The 15,165-nt window shown below is 41.9% G+C and overlaps 1 protein-coding gene across 1 annotated transcript in view; it reads left to right on the top strand.

Moving 5' to 3' along the window:
* Positions 1–4,448: 4,448 nt before the first annotated feature.
* CLPX (caseinolytic mitochondrial matrix peptidase chaperone subunit X) overlaps positions 4,449–15,165 on the top strand; it is a 45,682-nt gene continuing 34,965 nt past the window's right edge. The window contains exon 1 of the mRNA XM_028100329.2: positions 4,449–4,723. Coding sequence (XP_027956130.1) covers positions 4,645–4,723 — 79 coding nt within the window. The 5' untranslated portion in view covers positions 4,449–4,644. The remainder of the gene's footprint in view (positions 4,724–15,165) is intronic.

Genomic DNA, 15,165 nt, shown 5'->3' with positions numbered 1-15,165 from the left:
AAATATAAATGTTGAGTTCCTTTTACATGCCTGGAAGGATCAATGTCTGCTAATCTGAAGGACTGGTGTCCAGCCATGAAAAAGAAATGTCTTTATTCAGAAGATAGAGTGATTCCCAACAGAATCATGGCTTTCTAAGAGGATGTACCTGAATCTCTGGTGAAGAAGGTGAGACTTTGGTGTTTATCAAAGGGAGCCCGAGGTTTAAAAAGCAACAACTGAGAAACACAGATTTTAAGATCAAGAGACTTGGACTCTATTTTCCTCTCTGTTTCAGACTCATTACGTGACCTTTGTAGAGTCCGACTTTTTATTTATTTATTTAAGATTTTATTTATTTATTTGACAGAGAGAGACACAGTGAGAGAGGGAACACAAGCAGGGGGAGTGGGAGAGGGAGAAGCAGGCTTCCCGCTGAGCAGGGAGCCCGAAGTGGGGCTTGATCCCAGAACCCTGGGATCATGACCTGAGCCAAAGGCAGACACTTAATGACTGAGCCACCCAGGTACCCCGAGTCCCGACTTTTTAGAAGCCTGTTTCCTCATCTGAAAAATCCAGTGCTAAACTGGATGACTCACTGACTCTCTAACCTATAAAAATATTTTTCACTTAGTAACTCACAATGTTCACAATCCTGGCAGGTGGAATCAAGTATAAAAGGGGTAAAAAAAAAAAAAAAGAGTTTTACACAAAATGGAGGCATAGAAAGTTATATGCTTTCAGCTATGTAGGTCATAAAAGGTAAATAACTCAGGATAAGCAGTCGGCTACTCTAGTGAAACTATTTTAGCTGGAAAAATTGCACTTGACTTTCTTTTTTAAGTGTTATTAACCTGTCAGAAATGAGTTGAAAGTAGGTGTGATATGGAAATTTTTTGTTCCAAAACGCTGGTAAGATATGACCATAGGATGATATTACCCTTCTGATAGAAGATCCATTTTATCACAGGGAAAGTCTCAAATGGCTCTGTGCTTCCAAATCCAGAACTTGAAGGAATGGCCTGAGAGCAACCTGACCAGAGGTTATCCATGCAGTGCCAAGTGAGAGAAGGTCTTAGTGTACTTCCTCAGCCTCCTGGCTCTTTGCCCAGACAGCAACCTCTGTTCCATCTCTTAGCTACCTGGCCACACCTTGGAGCAAGAACACTGCCCAACCTGTGAATTTCAGGTCAGGGAGACTACCCTTGTAAAATGGAACATTTGTCAAACAGCCAAGTGGTTCCTAAAGAATGATCCTTTACATTTGAACTCATTCCCAAACAGATGTTATTTTATTTAAACTTGACAACCCTCTGTGCTCCAATACCAAACAGGAAGTCTTGGTATATCCTCACCGTACAAGTTCCCCAATTTGAACACCACTATAAGACTTACACCAGGGACGCCTGGGTGGCTCAGCCGGTTAAGCATCTGCCTTCAACTCAGGTCATGATCTGAGTCCTGGGATCGAGTCCCACATCAGGCTCCTTGTTCAGCAGGGAGCCTGCTTCTCCCTCTGCCTACAGCTTCCCCTGCTTGTGCGCGCTCTCTCTCTCTCTCTCTCTCTCTGACAAATAAATAAAATCTTTAAAAAAAAACAAACAAAACAAAACAAAAATGGGTGCCTGGGTGGCTCAGTTGGTTAAGCGACTGCCTTCAGCTCAGGTCATGATCCAGGACCCGGGATCGAGTGCCACATCGGGCTACCTACTCCGCAGGGAGTCTGCTTCTCCCTCTGACCCTACCCCCTCTTGTGATCTCTCTCTCACTCTCTCTCAAATAAATAAAATAAAATCTTAAAAGAAAAAGAAAGACTTACACCATTAAAGAACCTAGCACAAAGTTACTGTCCCAATCCATGTTTGTTGGGTGCTGATCCTAATAATCCAGGTATAATCTGTCCCATGGAGCATAGTTGTGGGATGATGCACTGAAACTACCAAATTCATGTTGCCTGTGTGATGAAACCATCACCAGTCTGATGCCAAAGCCACATGGCCCTTGTTCACATTCCTGAGAAAAAGTTAAGCTGAGTTGTGTACAGCTCCCTTTGTTTTGTACTCTCTAGGGCAAAGTCTATACTCTGCAAATCAGGCATCTCCTGGGAATTCCTTCTGGGACACTCATCAGTTAGATTAACCATTGTATAAATTTGTAGAATTTGTGTCTATTAACACCTCTTTGTGAATTATAATTTGCTCTGGTTATATGTAGGATTTTCTAAAGACACTGCCCCAGGTTTCTGCCAAGCAAAAGCACTGTTGGAAAATGAGTATTTAGTCAAGTACTTACTGATTTTCTACTGTCTATTAGGCCCAAGTATATAATGAAATACCTGTATTCAAAGAGCTCAAAGTCCAGCTGGGAATACAGGCTAAACACAAAACATCAATCTGAAAATAGAATTAAATGCTTAATCATCCTGGGAATAATATAAGGATATATTACACAACAATATAAGGATATTCCTGTCGTCATACCAGTGGCATATATTTTTGTTTTGTTTACTGTCTGTCTTATCTTTCCCCACTAGAACAGAAGCTCCATGAGAGAAACATTTTTTTTAAAGATTTTATTTATTTATTTGACAGAGAGAGACAGCAGGAGAGGGAACACAAGCAGGGGGAGTGGGAGAGGGAGAAGCAGGCTTCTCGCTGAGCAGGGAGCCCGATGCAGGGCTCGATCCCAGGACCCTGAGCTGAAGGCAGACGCTTAACAACTGAGCCACCCAGGTGCCTCAAGAGAAACTTTTTTTTTTTTTTAATTCAGCACTATTTCCTCAGTGCCTGGCATATAATTGGTCCTCAATATTTGTTGACTGAATGAGAAGTCAAATTCCTAGAATAGTCAGAGAAAAGGAAGCCTTCAGGTGAACCTTAACTGTGCTTTTATTCAGCTTGCAATCTATGGGTTTAAAGGAGTAACTTCTTTATTTCTATAAGAAGAAGGAAATTGTATGTAATTGAAATAGAAGATGAAGTGGGATGGAAGGAATTTAAATTGGGTATTAGGGTCCATGTGATCTGGTTAGCTCACTACTAAAAGAGCTTTATACTAGAATCAATGGTTTTCGAACACTGTTTTAAAGCAGAATATTTCTATTTTCCAACAAAACCCCCCAAAATGAAACAGATAAAAGCACAGCTGCTCTGACTGACTGAGAAATGGCATGGAGGAGCAGACATGGAAGGTCCACCCCTTGAATCCCCTCACTCCCATCACAGAGCTATGGTTTCTGAGGGATTCTAGGAACACAGTTTGATAACACTGGAGGGAGGGAACTTTAGAATCTCTCCTCTCTCAAAATTCTATTAATAGAGGCAGCTAAGGAATACCTAGGCTCCCTTCTGTTCTCTGCATTTTAAGCTGAAGAAGTAGCAGGAGTCAGTTCCATCAGAGAGAAAAACACAGAGCACCTGTGCCCTGGGCCAAGGCCAATGCCCTTTCTCATGCCACATTTCTCTGACCCAAGACTGATGAGGACTAAATAACTTGTGTGATTGGGCTAGACTCTGGCTTGCCCCTCTTCTCCTTGCCCCCCACCTCCTGCCCTTCACCTAAGCTCAGAACTAAGGGCATCCAAGCTCACCTGGCTTTGGAGTTGATCAAAATCTTACAAAGTAAATAGTCTGGTGCCAACCAAGATGGGAAAAGAGTCTGATTCATGTGTCACCATCCTCCACTTGTGCAGCTGGTCGACCTGCTTTAGCTGTCTGGAGAGGAATCAGCCAGGCAGACAGATGTCCAAAAGGGTAAGAGAACTATTTACCAGGGTGTGGTCAGGTTAAACCCTTAAGGGAAACGACAAAGAATCATAAAGCACCCAGGGACTAGCTACAGCTGGAAGAGTTATCACTACTTGGCTCGGAAGAACAAGAGAGCTGTCACCCAACCGCTGTAGCTCGGGGGACTAGGTAAAAACACTTCCATGTTAACAAGTGAAACTAAAGAGAAGGAGAAGATAAGGTACATAAGATGTGGAATCCCCAGAGGAAAGAACTTATTCAATCTGAAGCATCTAGCAGCAGCCAAAGGATACTGAAGAATCCTGGGGCTGACTAAGCCACCAGTCTCACTTTGACCTTCCCCGGTACCAACCGAGAATGGCCCGGAGTAACTGCGACCGGTTGGGACTACAACTCCCGATATGCATCTCTCAGCATCTGTACCACACTTTTCGACGCTAGGATAAAGGGACTTTCCCGGAAGAATTGCATGTCGGGAATTGTAGTTGTCCCAATTGGGGCTGGCCGCCTGCCGTAGCGTGCTCATTGGCGCCCAGGTTACCGCCCCCTTCCCCTCGCCGCTCGTTGGTGTATCACGCATGTACACGCAGCGCGTGCTCACGCCCCCTCCCTAGGCCTAGGACGCAGGCGCGCGCACGCTCCCCGGGCCCGGTAGGCGGAGGGGAGGTGGGGGGGAAGAGGAGGAGGAGGAGGGGGAGGGAGGGAGGGAGGGAGAGGGGTTAAGTGTCTACTCTACTGAGTAGACGGCATTCGGGTACGAAGAGCGCGAAAGCCTGGCTGCTAGGCGGGTGAACTCTGCACTGAGCCTAGGGTCGGCGGAAGGGTACGGGGCCAAGTTAGCGCGCCCTACGAATAAGAGTCGGGCTGCTGAGACCCGGAGGGCAGCAGGGGGCAAAGCCCCGGCGTAGGCCCAGCGGAGATGTCCGGCTGCGGCGCTTGTACTTGCGGCGCGGCCGCCGCGCGGCTCATCACCTCTTCGCTCGCCTCCGCGCAGAGAGGTAACGAAGTAGTCCCTCACCTGAGCCCCTAGCCCGGGAGTGTGCCGCCGGCGGTGGGGATCCCGGGGAGGGCAAGAGGCCTGCCCCACCCTGAGGGTGTGAGGGGACGCGCCGCGTTTTGCCTGGCACCCCTCTTTCCTCGTGGGATGGGGCTCTGCCAGCCTCTGGGGCAGCTGGTTCTCAAATTTGAAGTAAATCCCTTGTGCTCCCCCGCCCGCAAGCATTCAGGCCTCGACTTTGGGGCTGGAATGTGGCCACTTAGCAGAAACCCTGAAAGAAGCATAAAATGTTCCTTTCGTTAAAAAAGTGTCCCCTACTCGGAGGTCCGCCGCGTACTGCCACCCGCCCCGCCGGTGGCTTCTCCTCCGGAGCCCGGCCGGGTTCCCTTCTGGCCTGTCGGGCGCTCCAGGAAGGGCTCGGGTGAGGGGCTGCCACTGTTGGGGGGCCCCCCGGGGCCGCGGGGCGCCGAGCCGGCCGTCCCGGATGCAGGCCGCGCGAGACCCACCGTGTCGCTGTCATTGTGCGGCAGCTTACGCCGGGACAGAAGCAGGGCTCACAGTCCTCCCGGCGCTGGGAAAACCTGGCGGCCCGCCGGGAAGCGGCCGGGGTGATTGGGGAAATTCCCGCAGAAATTGTTTTTGAAGTACTTAAATGTCTCAGCAGTCGTTGGCCGGTTTTCCCAACTTGACGGTCCGAGATAGTTTCTTAAGGGTGGCGCTTGTTTACCCTTTACTTTCTGTTTATCAGGAGCTCTGAAAGGGTGTCATCCCCGCCAAGAGATTCCGGAAAAGAAACCATTTTCCTCTTCCCCAAATCTATGAATATCAGACTAGAAGCTAGATCCTGTTATAATCACTTTTAGACAAATTCGTTTTATTTTGGCTTGTCAACTTACGATCCTTGGTTAAATAAAAAAGTCCCCTTTTCTTGTATTTTAGGTTAATTATAAATGCCCTTACCATTTACAAAAGGTATGTTTTGCGAGTTTAGTTCACAAAGAGGGATTAAATGAAGTAATGTGGGCAGAAGCATCTGTAAAATGATTCAGAAAAGCAAAGGAGTAAATTTAGTTCCAAGACATTGTTAAACCTGAACAAGCAGATGTCCTTATTCCAGGAATTTGAGTTGAAAACGCTTGAACGGGACATTTAAATTCATTTATTGGACATCTTTTTTTGCGGATCTACTATGTACTGGGCCCTGTTTGGGTGCTGGAGAGAGTGGTGAACATGTCCTCATCTGCAGGTTTAAAATCTACTGAAGCAGACAACAATATCATTTCTAGAAGTGGGTAAAGTGTGTGTGTGTTCTCTTTGGGCAGGGAGGGATTCTTTGACAAAAGTTCTTCATCTCTTCCGGTCATTTGTGCCATAAAATTGAATCATAGGAGGTATGTGGTAATTCTTTTTTATTTTCAGAACAACCACTGATTTAAAAATTGAATGTATCGTTAGGTGAAGCAACACAATTTAATGGCTTTAGATATGGTCATCTATTATTATAAGTTTGTCAGAAGTTTTCAGAAATATTGAACCATTGTTTCTGCTGTAAATTAAGCTTAAAATATGGGACGTTACCTTCTATCATTGTAGAATTTAATATTTTTATATGACAGTGAAACAGCAAATGGTTTTCACATTGATTTAAGACTTTCACAAGGCTTCATTAACATAGAGTGTTTATTCCATAGTAGAAACTCAAAGTATAAACTAGTCTGCAATATAGAGATATTTTCTTTAAGGACTTAAAACACTCCAGGAAGGTTATTTTTATTTAGGATTCTTGAAAAGAGGAGGAGAGGCAGAAGAGAAAGAAAAATCAGAATTCAACTTTAGCTAGTTTTTTATTCTTATAAACGTAGAGTTAAGAATTTTAGCAATATAATATAGGTAAACAAAATTTAATCAAAATAGTCTTAACACCATGAAATTATACAATGAAGTAAATAAAAGTAAAAGTAGAGATTTCAGAGCTCTCTTCAAGTGTAGTGCTGTTCTCTATTTCCATTTGTCATGTTAGACTTTTAACATTTTTAAATGGTAGTTTGAAAAATTATTTGGTAAATTCTCATGCTAGATACTGGATCTGTTTTCCTGCTGGTCTATGTGTATGTCCAATTTAATGTGTTTTTCCTACTGTTCTCTTTGAATATGAAACCTGTAGTAAAGTAGAAACTTTAAATATTTTTTCTACCCAAATTGCTGATACTTTTCAATCTGTATATACTTTTTGTATATATGTATAAATATGTATATATTTTTAATGCGCTTTGCATATATAAGTCAGTTTGCATTCTAAGTATGTACATTTAGGAATGCTTGATTCCATTTACAAAATTCTGAATGACAGTACTTGGTCTGAATTTGGTTGTGAGAATTGTGGAGTCACATGTAACTCCCTTGATTTTTGGCTACTTTCTGTCCATGTCCAGTGAAAGGGTGTCACCTCATGAGGTGTTAAGTAAGATGCTCAAACATGTTGGTGTGCATAATTTCCATGATAGTTGTGTAATGTGCCTACCTTAACAGTTTTTAGCTAGATTTTAAGTCTCTCTCTTTTGTTAGCTAAATACAATACAAATTAAATAAGGCAAAGTGAATAAATGATAGAGCATCTTTATTTCTGCAATTGCAAACTTTTTTTTTTTAAGATTTTATTTACTTGAGAGAGAGAGGGAGGGAGAGCCTGCACAAGCAAGGGGGAAGGGCAGAGGGAAAGGGAGCAGTAGACTCCCCGCTGAGCAGGGAGCACTATCTAGCAGGGCTCCATCCCCGGGACCCTGAGATCAAGACCAGAGCTGAAGGCAGCTACTTAACCGAATGAGCCACCTAGGCACCCCTGCAAACTATTTCTTAATAAACATTTCTATTTTCTTGGCATATATATTCCTTTTCAGACCAGCAGACTAGCCTTGGTGAAAACCCATCAAACATTTTTAAACTTGAGGAAAGCTATTATAGGAGTGATGTTCTTTTTCTTTATTCAGAAGTATTCAGGGGCGCCTGAGTGACTCAGTCGGTTGAGCATCTGACTCTTGGTTTTGGCTCAGTGCATTTTCTCGGCATTGTGAAATCAAGACCCAAGTTGGGCTCCCCACTCAGTGGAGAGTCTGCTTGAGATTCTCTCTCTCCCTCTGCCCAGCGCGTGTGCATTCTCTCTCAAATCTTTAAAAATGTATATTTTTTTTTAAAAAGTATTCAGAATTCAGGAAATAATAACTTGGGCATGAAATGAAATTTTGAAACTAGTAAAAGCAATAAGCATCTACTAAGTTGCTGGCATTATTTGTTTTTGTTGAATTTTTTTTTCAATTTTTATTAGTGGTTAGAGGCCAAGTGGTTAAGCAAGCATTATTTTATTTTATTTATTTTAAAGATTTTATTTATTTATTTGACACAGCGAGAGAGGGAACACAAGCAGAGGGAGACGGAGAGGCAGAGGGAGAAGCAGGCTTCCCGCTGAGCAGGAATCCCGATGTGGGGCTCAATCCCGGGATTCTGGGATCATGACCTGAGCTGAAGGCAGATGCTTAACGACTGAGCCACCCAGGTGCCCCTTAAGCAAGCATTTAACTTGATTTGCCATTTCATCAGTTATTACACAGTTAAATATTGTCACTACAAAAAGATAATAATTTAAAATTTTTCATTAGTTCTCTTTCTAAAATTTATAAAGATCAGTTTATCTTTTAAGCTGAATCATTTGTTTTTTAGAGAATGCTTAGTTTAAGGTTGAATATAAGAAGTCAAATATTTAACGGTTGAATAAATTACTCTCCTAGTTCTTTTTTTTCCTCTCCTAGTTCTTAGTAGCCCTATAGTCAATGTACCTTATTCTAGTATTTTTTAAAAACAGCTGCTCTAAAACTCAGAACGTTTTATTTGTATGACAAAAGTTTTGTAAATGGTTGAGCTTTTAACTATCTTCTCTTGTTGCTGCCAACTTTCTTTCGAAATATACTTTACAGAAATACTTCCCTTTTTGACTTTTATATGGGCTCTTTACCTGAGGTTCACAGGCCTCCAGAGTGTCCAAAGGGATAGAATTCAGAAGTTCTGTTAATTTTTTTTAAAGATTTTATTTATTTGACAGAGACACAGCAAGAGAGGGAACACAAGCAGGGGGAGTGGGAGAGGGAGAAGCAGGCTTCCCGCCAAGCAGGACCCTGGGATCATGAGCTGAGCTGAAGGCAGACACTTAACCGACTGAGCCACCCAGGCGCCCCAACCAATAGCCTCTTTGGAAACATGTTATATTTTAAGATTTTTATTTATTTATTTCAGAGAGAGAGCACAAGCTGGGGAGACAGAGGGAGAAGGAGAAGCAGATTCCCCGCTGAGCAGGGAGCCCGATGTGGGGCTCGATCCTAGGACCCTGGGATCATGACCTGAGCGGAAGGCAGATGCTTAACAGCTGAGCCACCCAGGAGCCCCGAGAAATTCTGTTAATTTTATTTTCACTAATTACTGACTGAAGTGTAACATTTCCTTCAATTTTGAATGGAGGCAACAACCCACAGTATTATTAGCAGTATCTGTGAATTTGTCACCAATCAAAATCACAAATATTTTCTTACCACATTACAGTTGTTCGTATCTCAAGGCACTTTTTATACTTTTCAGTACTTTGAGATCATGGTAGTTGTTTAAAAAGCTGTTAAGGGGGCATCTGGGTGGCTTAGTCTTTTAAGCATGAGCCTTCGGCTCAGGTCAACCTCTTCTTTATCCATTCATCTATTGTTGGACACGGCTGCTTTCATAGTTTGGTTATTGTAAATAATGCTGCAATAAACATAGGGGTGCATATATCCCTTTGAATTAGTGTCTTCGTATTTTTTGGGTAAAAACCCGGTAGTAGTGGGTACTGGATCATAGGGTAGTTCTATTTTTAATTTTTTGAGGAAACTGCATATTGTTTTCCACAGTGGCTGTACCAGTTTCTATTCCCACCAACAGTGTAAGAGGTTTCCTTTTAACACTTGTTTCTTGATTCTGCCATTTTGACAGGTGTGAGGTGATCTCTTACAGTTTTGATTTGATTTCCCTGATGATGACTTATATTTAGCATTTTTTCACGTGTCTGTTGGCCATCTGGATGTCTTTGGAGAAATGTCTGTTCATGTCTTCTGCCCCTTTTTAAATTGGATTCTTTATTTTTGGGGTCTTGATTTGTATCTGTTCATTTTTATTTCCCTTGCCTCAGGAGACATATCTAGAGAATGTTGCTATGGCTGATGTCAGAGAAATTATTGCTTGTGCTCTCTTCAAGGATTTTTATGGTTTCGGGTCTCACATTTAGGTCTTTAATCCATTTTGAATTTATTTTTGTATATGGTGAAAGAAAGTGGTCCAGTTTCATTCTCTCACGTGTTGCTGTCCAGTTTTCCCAACACCATTTGTTGAGACTGTCTTTTTTCCATTGTGTATTCATTCTTGCTTTATTGAAGATTAATTGACCATTTAATTGTGGGTTTGTTTCTGGGTTTTCCATTATATTGATCTATGTGTCTATTTTAATGTCAGTACCATACTGTTTTAATTACTGCAGCTTTGTAGTATAACTTAAAGTGCGGAATTGTGATACATCCAGTTTTGGTTTTTTTTTAAGATTGCTTTGGGTATTTGCGGTCTTTTGTGGTTCCAGATAAATTTTAGGATTGTTCTAGTTCTTTGAAAAATGCTGTTGGTGTTTTGATAGGGATTGCTTTGGGTAGTGTGGACATTTTAACAGTATTCTTCCAACCCATGAGCATGGAATGTCTTTCCATTTCTTTACATCATCTTGAATTTCTTTCATCAGTGTTTTATAGTTTTCAGAGTATAGCTCTTTCACCTCTTTGGTTAAGTTATTCCTAGATATTTCATTGTTTTTGGTGCAATTGTAAATGGGATTTTTTTTTTAATTTCACTTTCTGCTGCTTCATTTTTTTTTTAAGGATTTATTTATTTGAAAGGTGGGGTGGGGGAGAGTACAAGCAGGGGCATCAGGAGAGGAAGAAGCAGGCTCCCCGCTGAGCAGGGAGCCAAAGTAGGGCTCCTTCCCAGGACCCCGGGATCACCACCCGAACTGAAGGCAGATGCTGAACCAACTGAGCCATCCAGGCACCCCTGCTGCTTCATTTTTTAGCATATAGGGATGAAACAGATTTCTGTACATTGATTTTGTATCCTGTGACTTTCCTGATTTCGTTTATCAGTTCTAGTTTTTTGGTGCAGTCTTTAGGGTTTTCTGTATTTAGTATCATGTCATCTGCAAATAGTGAGAGTTTTGCTTTTTCTTTACTAATTTGAATGCCTTTTATTTCTTTATGTTGTCAAATTGCTGTGGCTAAGACTTCCAGTACTATGTTGAATAGAAGTGATGAGAGTGGACATCCTTATCTTCTTCCTAACCTTAGGGGAAAAGCTCTTAGTTTTTCACCATTGAGTACGATGTTGGCAAAAAACATATTTAAAAAAATATTTTGATAACTTACTTCAGATTGGTTTCCTTTGTATTCTGTTCTTTACATTTAAAACATTATTTTGGGCGCCTGGGTGGCTCAGTTGGTTAAGCGACTGCCTTCGGCTCAGGTCATGATCCTGGAGTCCCGGGATTGAGTCCCACGTCGGGCTCCCTGCTCAGCAGGGAGTCTGCTTCTCCCTCTGACCCTCTTCCCTCTCATGCTCTCTATCTCTCATTCTCTCTCTCTCAAATAAATAAAAATCTTTAAAAAAAAATAAAACATTATTTTGAGAAGGGTTCCATCCAGAGGCTTCACCAAACTCCCAAAGGAGTTCATGGCACAAAAAAGGTTTCAAACTCCTGATTAGATGACTACAGTGATTTCTGTGAAGATTTTATAAGATTGGCAAGAGTAACTAATCATTTAAACTGTTCAGTATAGTGGTTTAAAAAGTGTGGTTCCCTGGGGAGCCTGGGTGGCTCAGTTGGTTGGGTGTCTGCCTTCGGCTCAGGTCTTGATGCTGTGGTCTGCTATCAAGCCCCAAGTCAGGCTCCTTGCTTGGCGGGGAACGTGCTTCTTCCTCTGCCTGCCATTGCCCCTGCTTGTGTGTGTGCGTGCATGCGCGCTCACGCTCTCTGTCAGATAAATAAAATCTTAAAAAAAAAAAATTATGGTTCCCAAGGGTGCCTGGGTGAAACAGTTGGTTGAGCGTCCGACTCTTGTGTTTTGGCTCAGGTCATGATCTCAGGGTTGTAGATTGAACCCCTGGTGGGGTTTCACGCTCAGTAGGCAGTCAGCTTGAGATTCTGTCCCTGCCTCTCCCTCAGCCCCTCCTCTGCTTGTGCGCAGGCTTTTTCTCTCTCTCAAATAAAGAAATCTTTTTTTTTTTTTTTTAAAGTGTGGTGCCCAGACCAACATCATTAGTATAACCTGGCAGTTTGTTAGAAATACATTCTTGGGCCCCACTTCAGACCTTCTGAGTCAGAATAAGGGAATATTCTTTGCAGTCTGCTTTATTTTAACAAGCTCTCCAGGTAATTCTGGTGCATGTTCAGGTTTGAGAACCACTGGTTAGTATTTATGGCATCTTGTTGGTACAGCCCATAGATTATAGAATGTTAAAACTGCATCAGGGCTAGCAAAGAAATTTTTTTTTTTTTTAAGATTTTATCTATTTGAGAGAGAGAGCACAAGCGGGGGGAGGGGCAAAAGGAGAGGGAGAAGCAGACTCCCCGCCAAGCAGGGAGCCCGACACGGGGCTCCATCGTAGGACCCCAAGATCATGACCTGAGTAGAAGGCAGACACTTAACCGACTGAGCCAGCCAGGCATCCCTAGCAAAGAAATTCTTAAATTTAGAAGTTTAAATGACATGAACATGTTTTTCAGGTAGTTATTTTCTGTGGTAACTTTATGATTGCGTTGGTTTCATGTGTTACTTGGTAAGGTATTTAAGGTGAAGGACTAATTTTTTTCTATTCAGAATAAGTAGACTTTAAAAGGATCATGTTCATAATTTTTATTTCTCTTAAATTCCTGAAGATAATTTCCTTTCAGCTTATTTTTTTTTAAGATTTTATTTATTTATTTGACTGAGAGAGGGAACACAAGCAGGGAGAGTGGGAGAGGGAGAAGCAGGCTTCCCACTGAGCAGAGAGCCTGACGCGGGGCTCGATCCCAGGACCCTGGGATCATGACCTGAGCCGAAGGCAGATGCTTAGCAACTGAGTCACCCAGGCACCCCTCAGCTTATTTTCTAATGACATTAGATATAAATTGATAAACACTATTTTGAAGGATACATTTTATTGTAAATGGGATATAATACACTGTGATACTTTAGGGTTAAGTTTGTTGTTTGTTTTTTTAAAGATTTTTATTTATTTGTCAGAGAGCACAAGCAGGGGGAGCGGCAGGCAGAGGGAGAAGCAGGCTCCCCATTGAGCTAGGAGCCCAGTTTCGGACTCAATCCCCGGCCCCTTGGATCATGACCGGAGAGGAAGGCAGATGCTTAACTGACTGAGCCACCCACGTGTCCCAGGGTTAAGTTTTATTCTAAACATCCAAGTACAAATAGTCTCAAGTGAAGCTTGTTGTAGCTGTAGTTTTCTTTGTGAATACATTGTAATGGTTAAATTAAAAAGTTACATTTGTTACATAGATTATAATAAATTATTTTATTATGCTACCATTCATACTAATTTATGGATGTTTTCTTTTTTCCATTTTTTAAAAATTTAAATTCAATTAATTATCATTTAATGTATTATTAGTTTCAGAGGTAGAGGTCAGTGATTCAGCAGTCTTTTATAATACCCAGTACTTCTTATATCGCATGTCCTCCTTAATGTCTATTACCCAGTTACCCCATTCCCCTACCTCCCTCCCCTCCAGCGACCCTCAGTTTGTTTCCTATGATTAAGTGTTTCTTTTCCTTTTTTTTTTTTTTAAGATTTTCTTTCTTTATTTGACAGAAAGAGACACAGCGAGAGAGGGAACACAAGCAGGGGGGAGTGGGAGAGGGAGAAGCAGGCCTCCCACCGAGCAGGGAGCCCGATGCGGGGCTCGATCCCAAGACACTGGGATCATGACCTGAACCACCCAGGCGCCCCTAATTAAGCGTTTCTTATGGTTTGTCTCCCTCTCTGCTTACGCCTTGTTTTATTTTTTCCTCCCTTCCTCTATGATCCTCTATTTTGTTTCTTAAATTCCACATATGAATGAGATCATATGATAATTGTCTTTCTCTGATTGACTTTTTCGCTTAGCATGATACCGTCTAGTTTTATCTATGTTGTTGGAAATGGCAAGATTTCATTTTTTTTTTAAAGATTTTATTTATTTATTTGAGAGAGAGGATGAGAGATAGCACGAGAGGGAAGAGGGTCAGACGGAGAAGCAGACTCCCCGCTGAGCAGGGAGCCCGATGTGGAACTCGATCCCGAGACTCCAGGATCATGACCTGAGCCGAAGGCAGTCGCTTAACCAACTGAGCCACCCAGGCGCCCGATTTCATTTTTTTTTTGATGGCTGAGTAGTATTCCATAATTTATGGATGTTTTCAAACACACACAAAATAGAACAAGGGACACCAAAATACCCATCACCCAGCCTTAAGGTCCATTAACTTTCTGTATTCTTGATTTCAACTATTCTTTCCTCCATTACTTTTTCTAGATTTGCTTTTTAGACTGACATAGTCTTTAAACCATATTATGTCTTTTGAAAAACAAAGTTCATGAACTACCTTAAATCTCATTCTAATGAGAGTAATGACTATCATTTACTGCAAAAAAAATGGAAATGTTACACTTGAGAAAATTTGAAAATCTTTTTGAAAACATCACTCAGAAGAAAAACATCAAATGTAGTTTTTTTTTTTTTTTAAGATTTTATTTATTTGACAGAGAGAGACACAGTGAGAGAGGGAACACAAGCAGGGGGAGTGGGAGAGGGAGAAGCAGGCTTCCCGCCGAGCAGGGAGCCCGATGCAGGGCTCAATCCCAGGACCCTGGGATCATGACCTGAGCCAAAGGCAGACGCTTAACGACTGAGCCACCCAGGCGACCCTGTAGTTTTTTTTTTAATATTAATATTCAAGTTAAATAGTGTTAAGCAAAGTTTTCCAGTCTATGGATTAGGGACTAGTGTGTCATAAACCTTAATCCTTTTTTAGTGTTGTTTGTGAATTTATAGAGAGATGAGAAAATTTATTTATATCTTTCCTGATAAGTTTGATGGTTTTTTCTATTTTGTGGAACTGGAGAAGGCCTAGGGCAATGAATAGCTAAAGAAACTAGTTCTAACAGTGTACCCAAATGTGTTCAAAAATTGGAGTTAATAAAATTAGTTATATAACTATGCAATTGCTTTTGAATTGTTTGAAGGACGTTATTTATTTTGTTCATTTTTTTTTTAGAGAGGGAGAAGGGGTGGGGAGGGCTAGGAGGGGAGGGAAAGAGAGAGAATCTTAAACTCCATGCCCAGAGGGGAGCCCA

This window comes from Eumetopias jubatus, unplaced genomic scaffold (genome assembly GCF_037043125.1).
Source record: "Eumetopias jubatus isolate StellerSeaLion01/CBP00866 unplaced genomic scaffold, mEumJub1_p1.0 scaffold_7, whole genome shotgun sequence".
Lineage (NCBI taxonomy): Eukaryota > Metazoa > Chordata > Mammalia > Carnivora > Otariidae > Eumetopias > Eumetopias jubatus.
The sequence above is the reverse complement of the archived record's forward strand: the minus strand, read 5'-3'. Positions and strand labels throughout refer to the sequence as shown.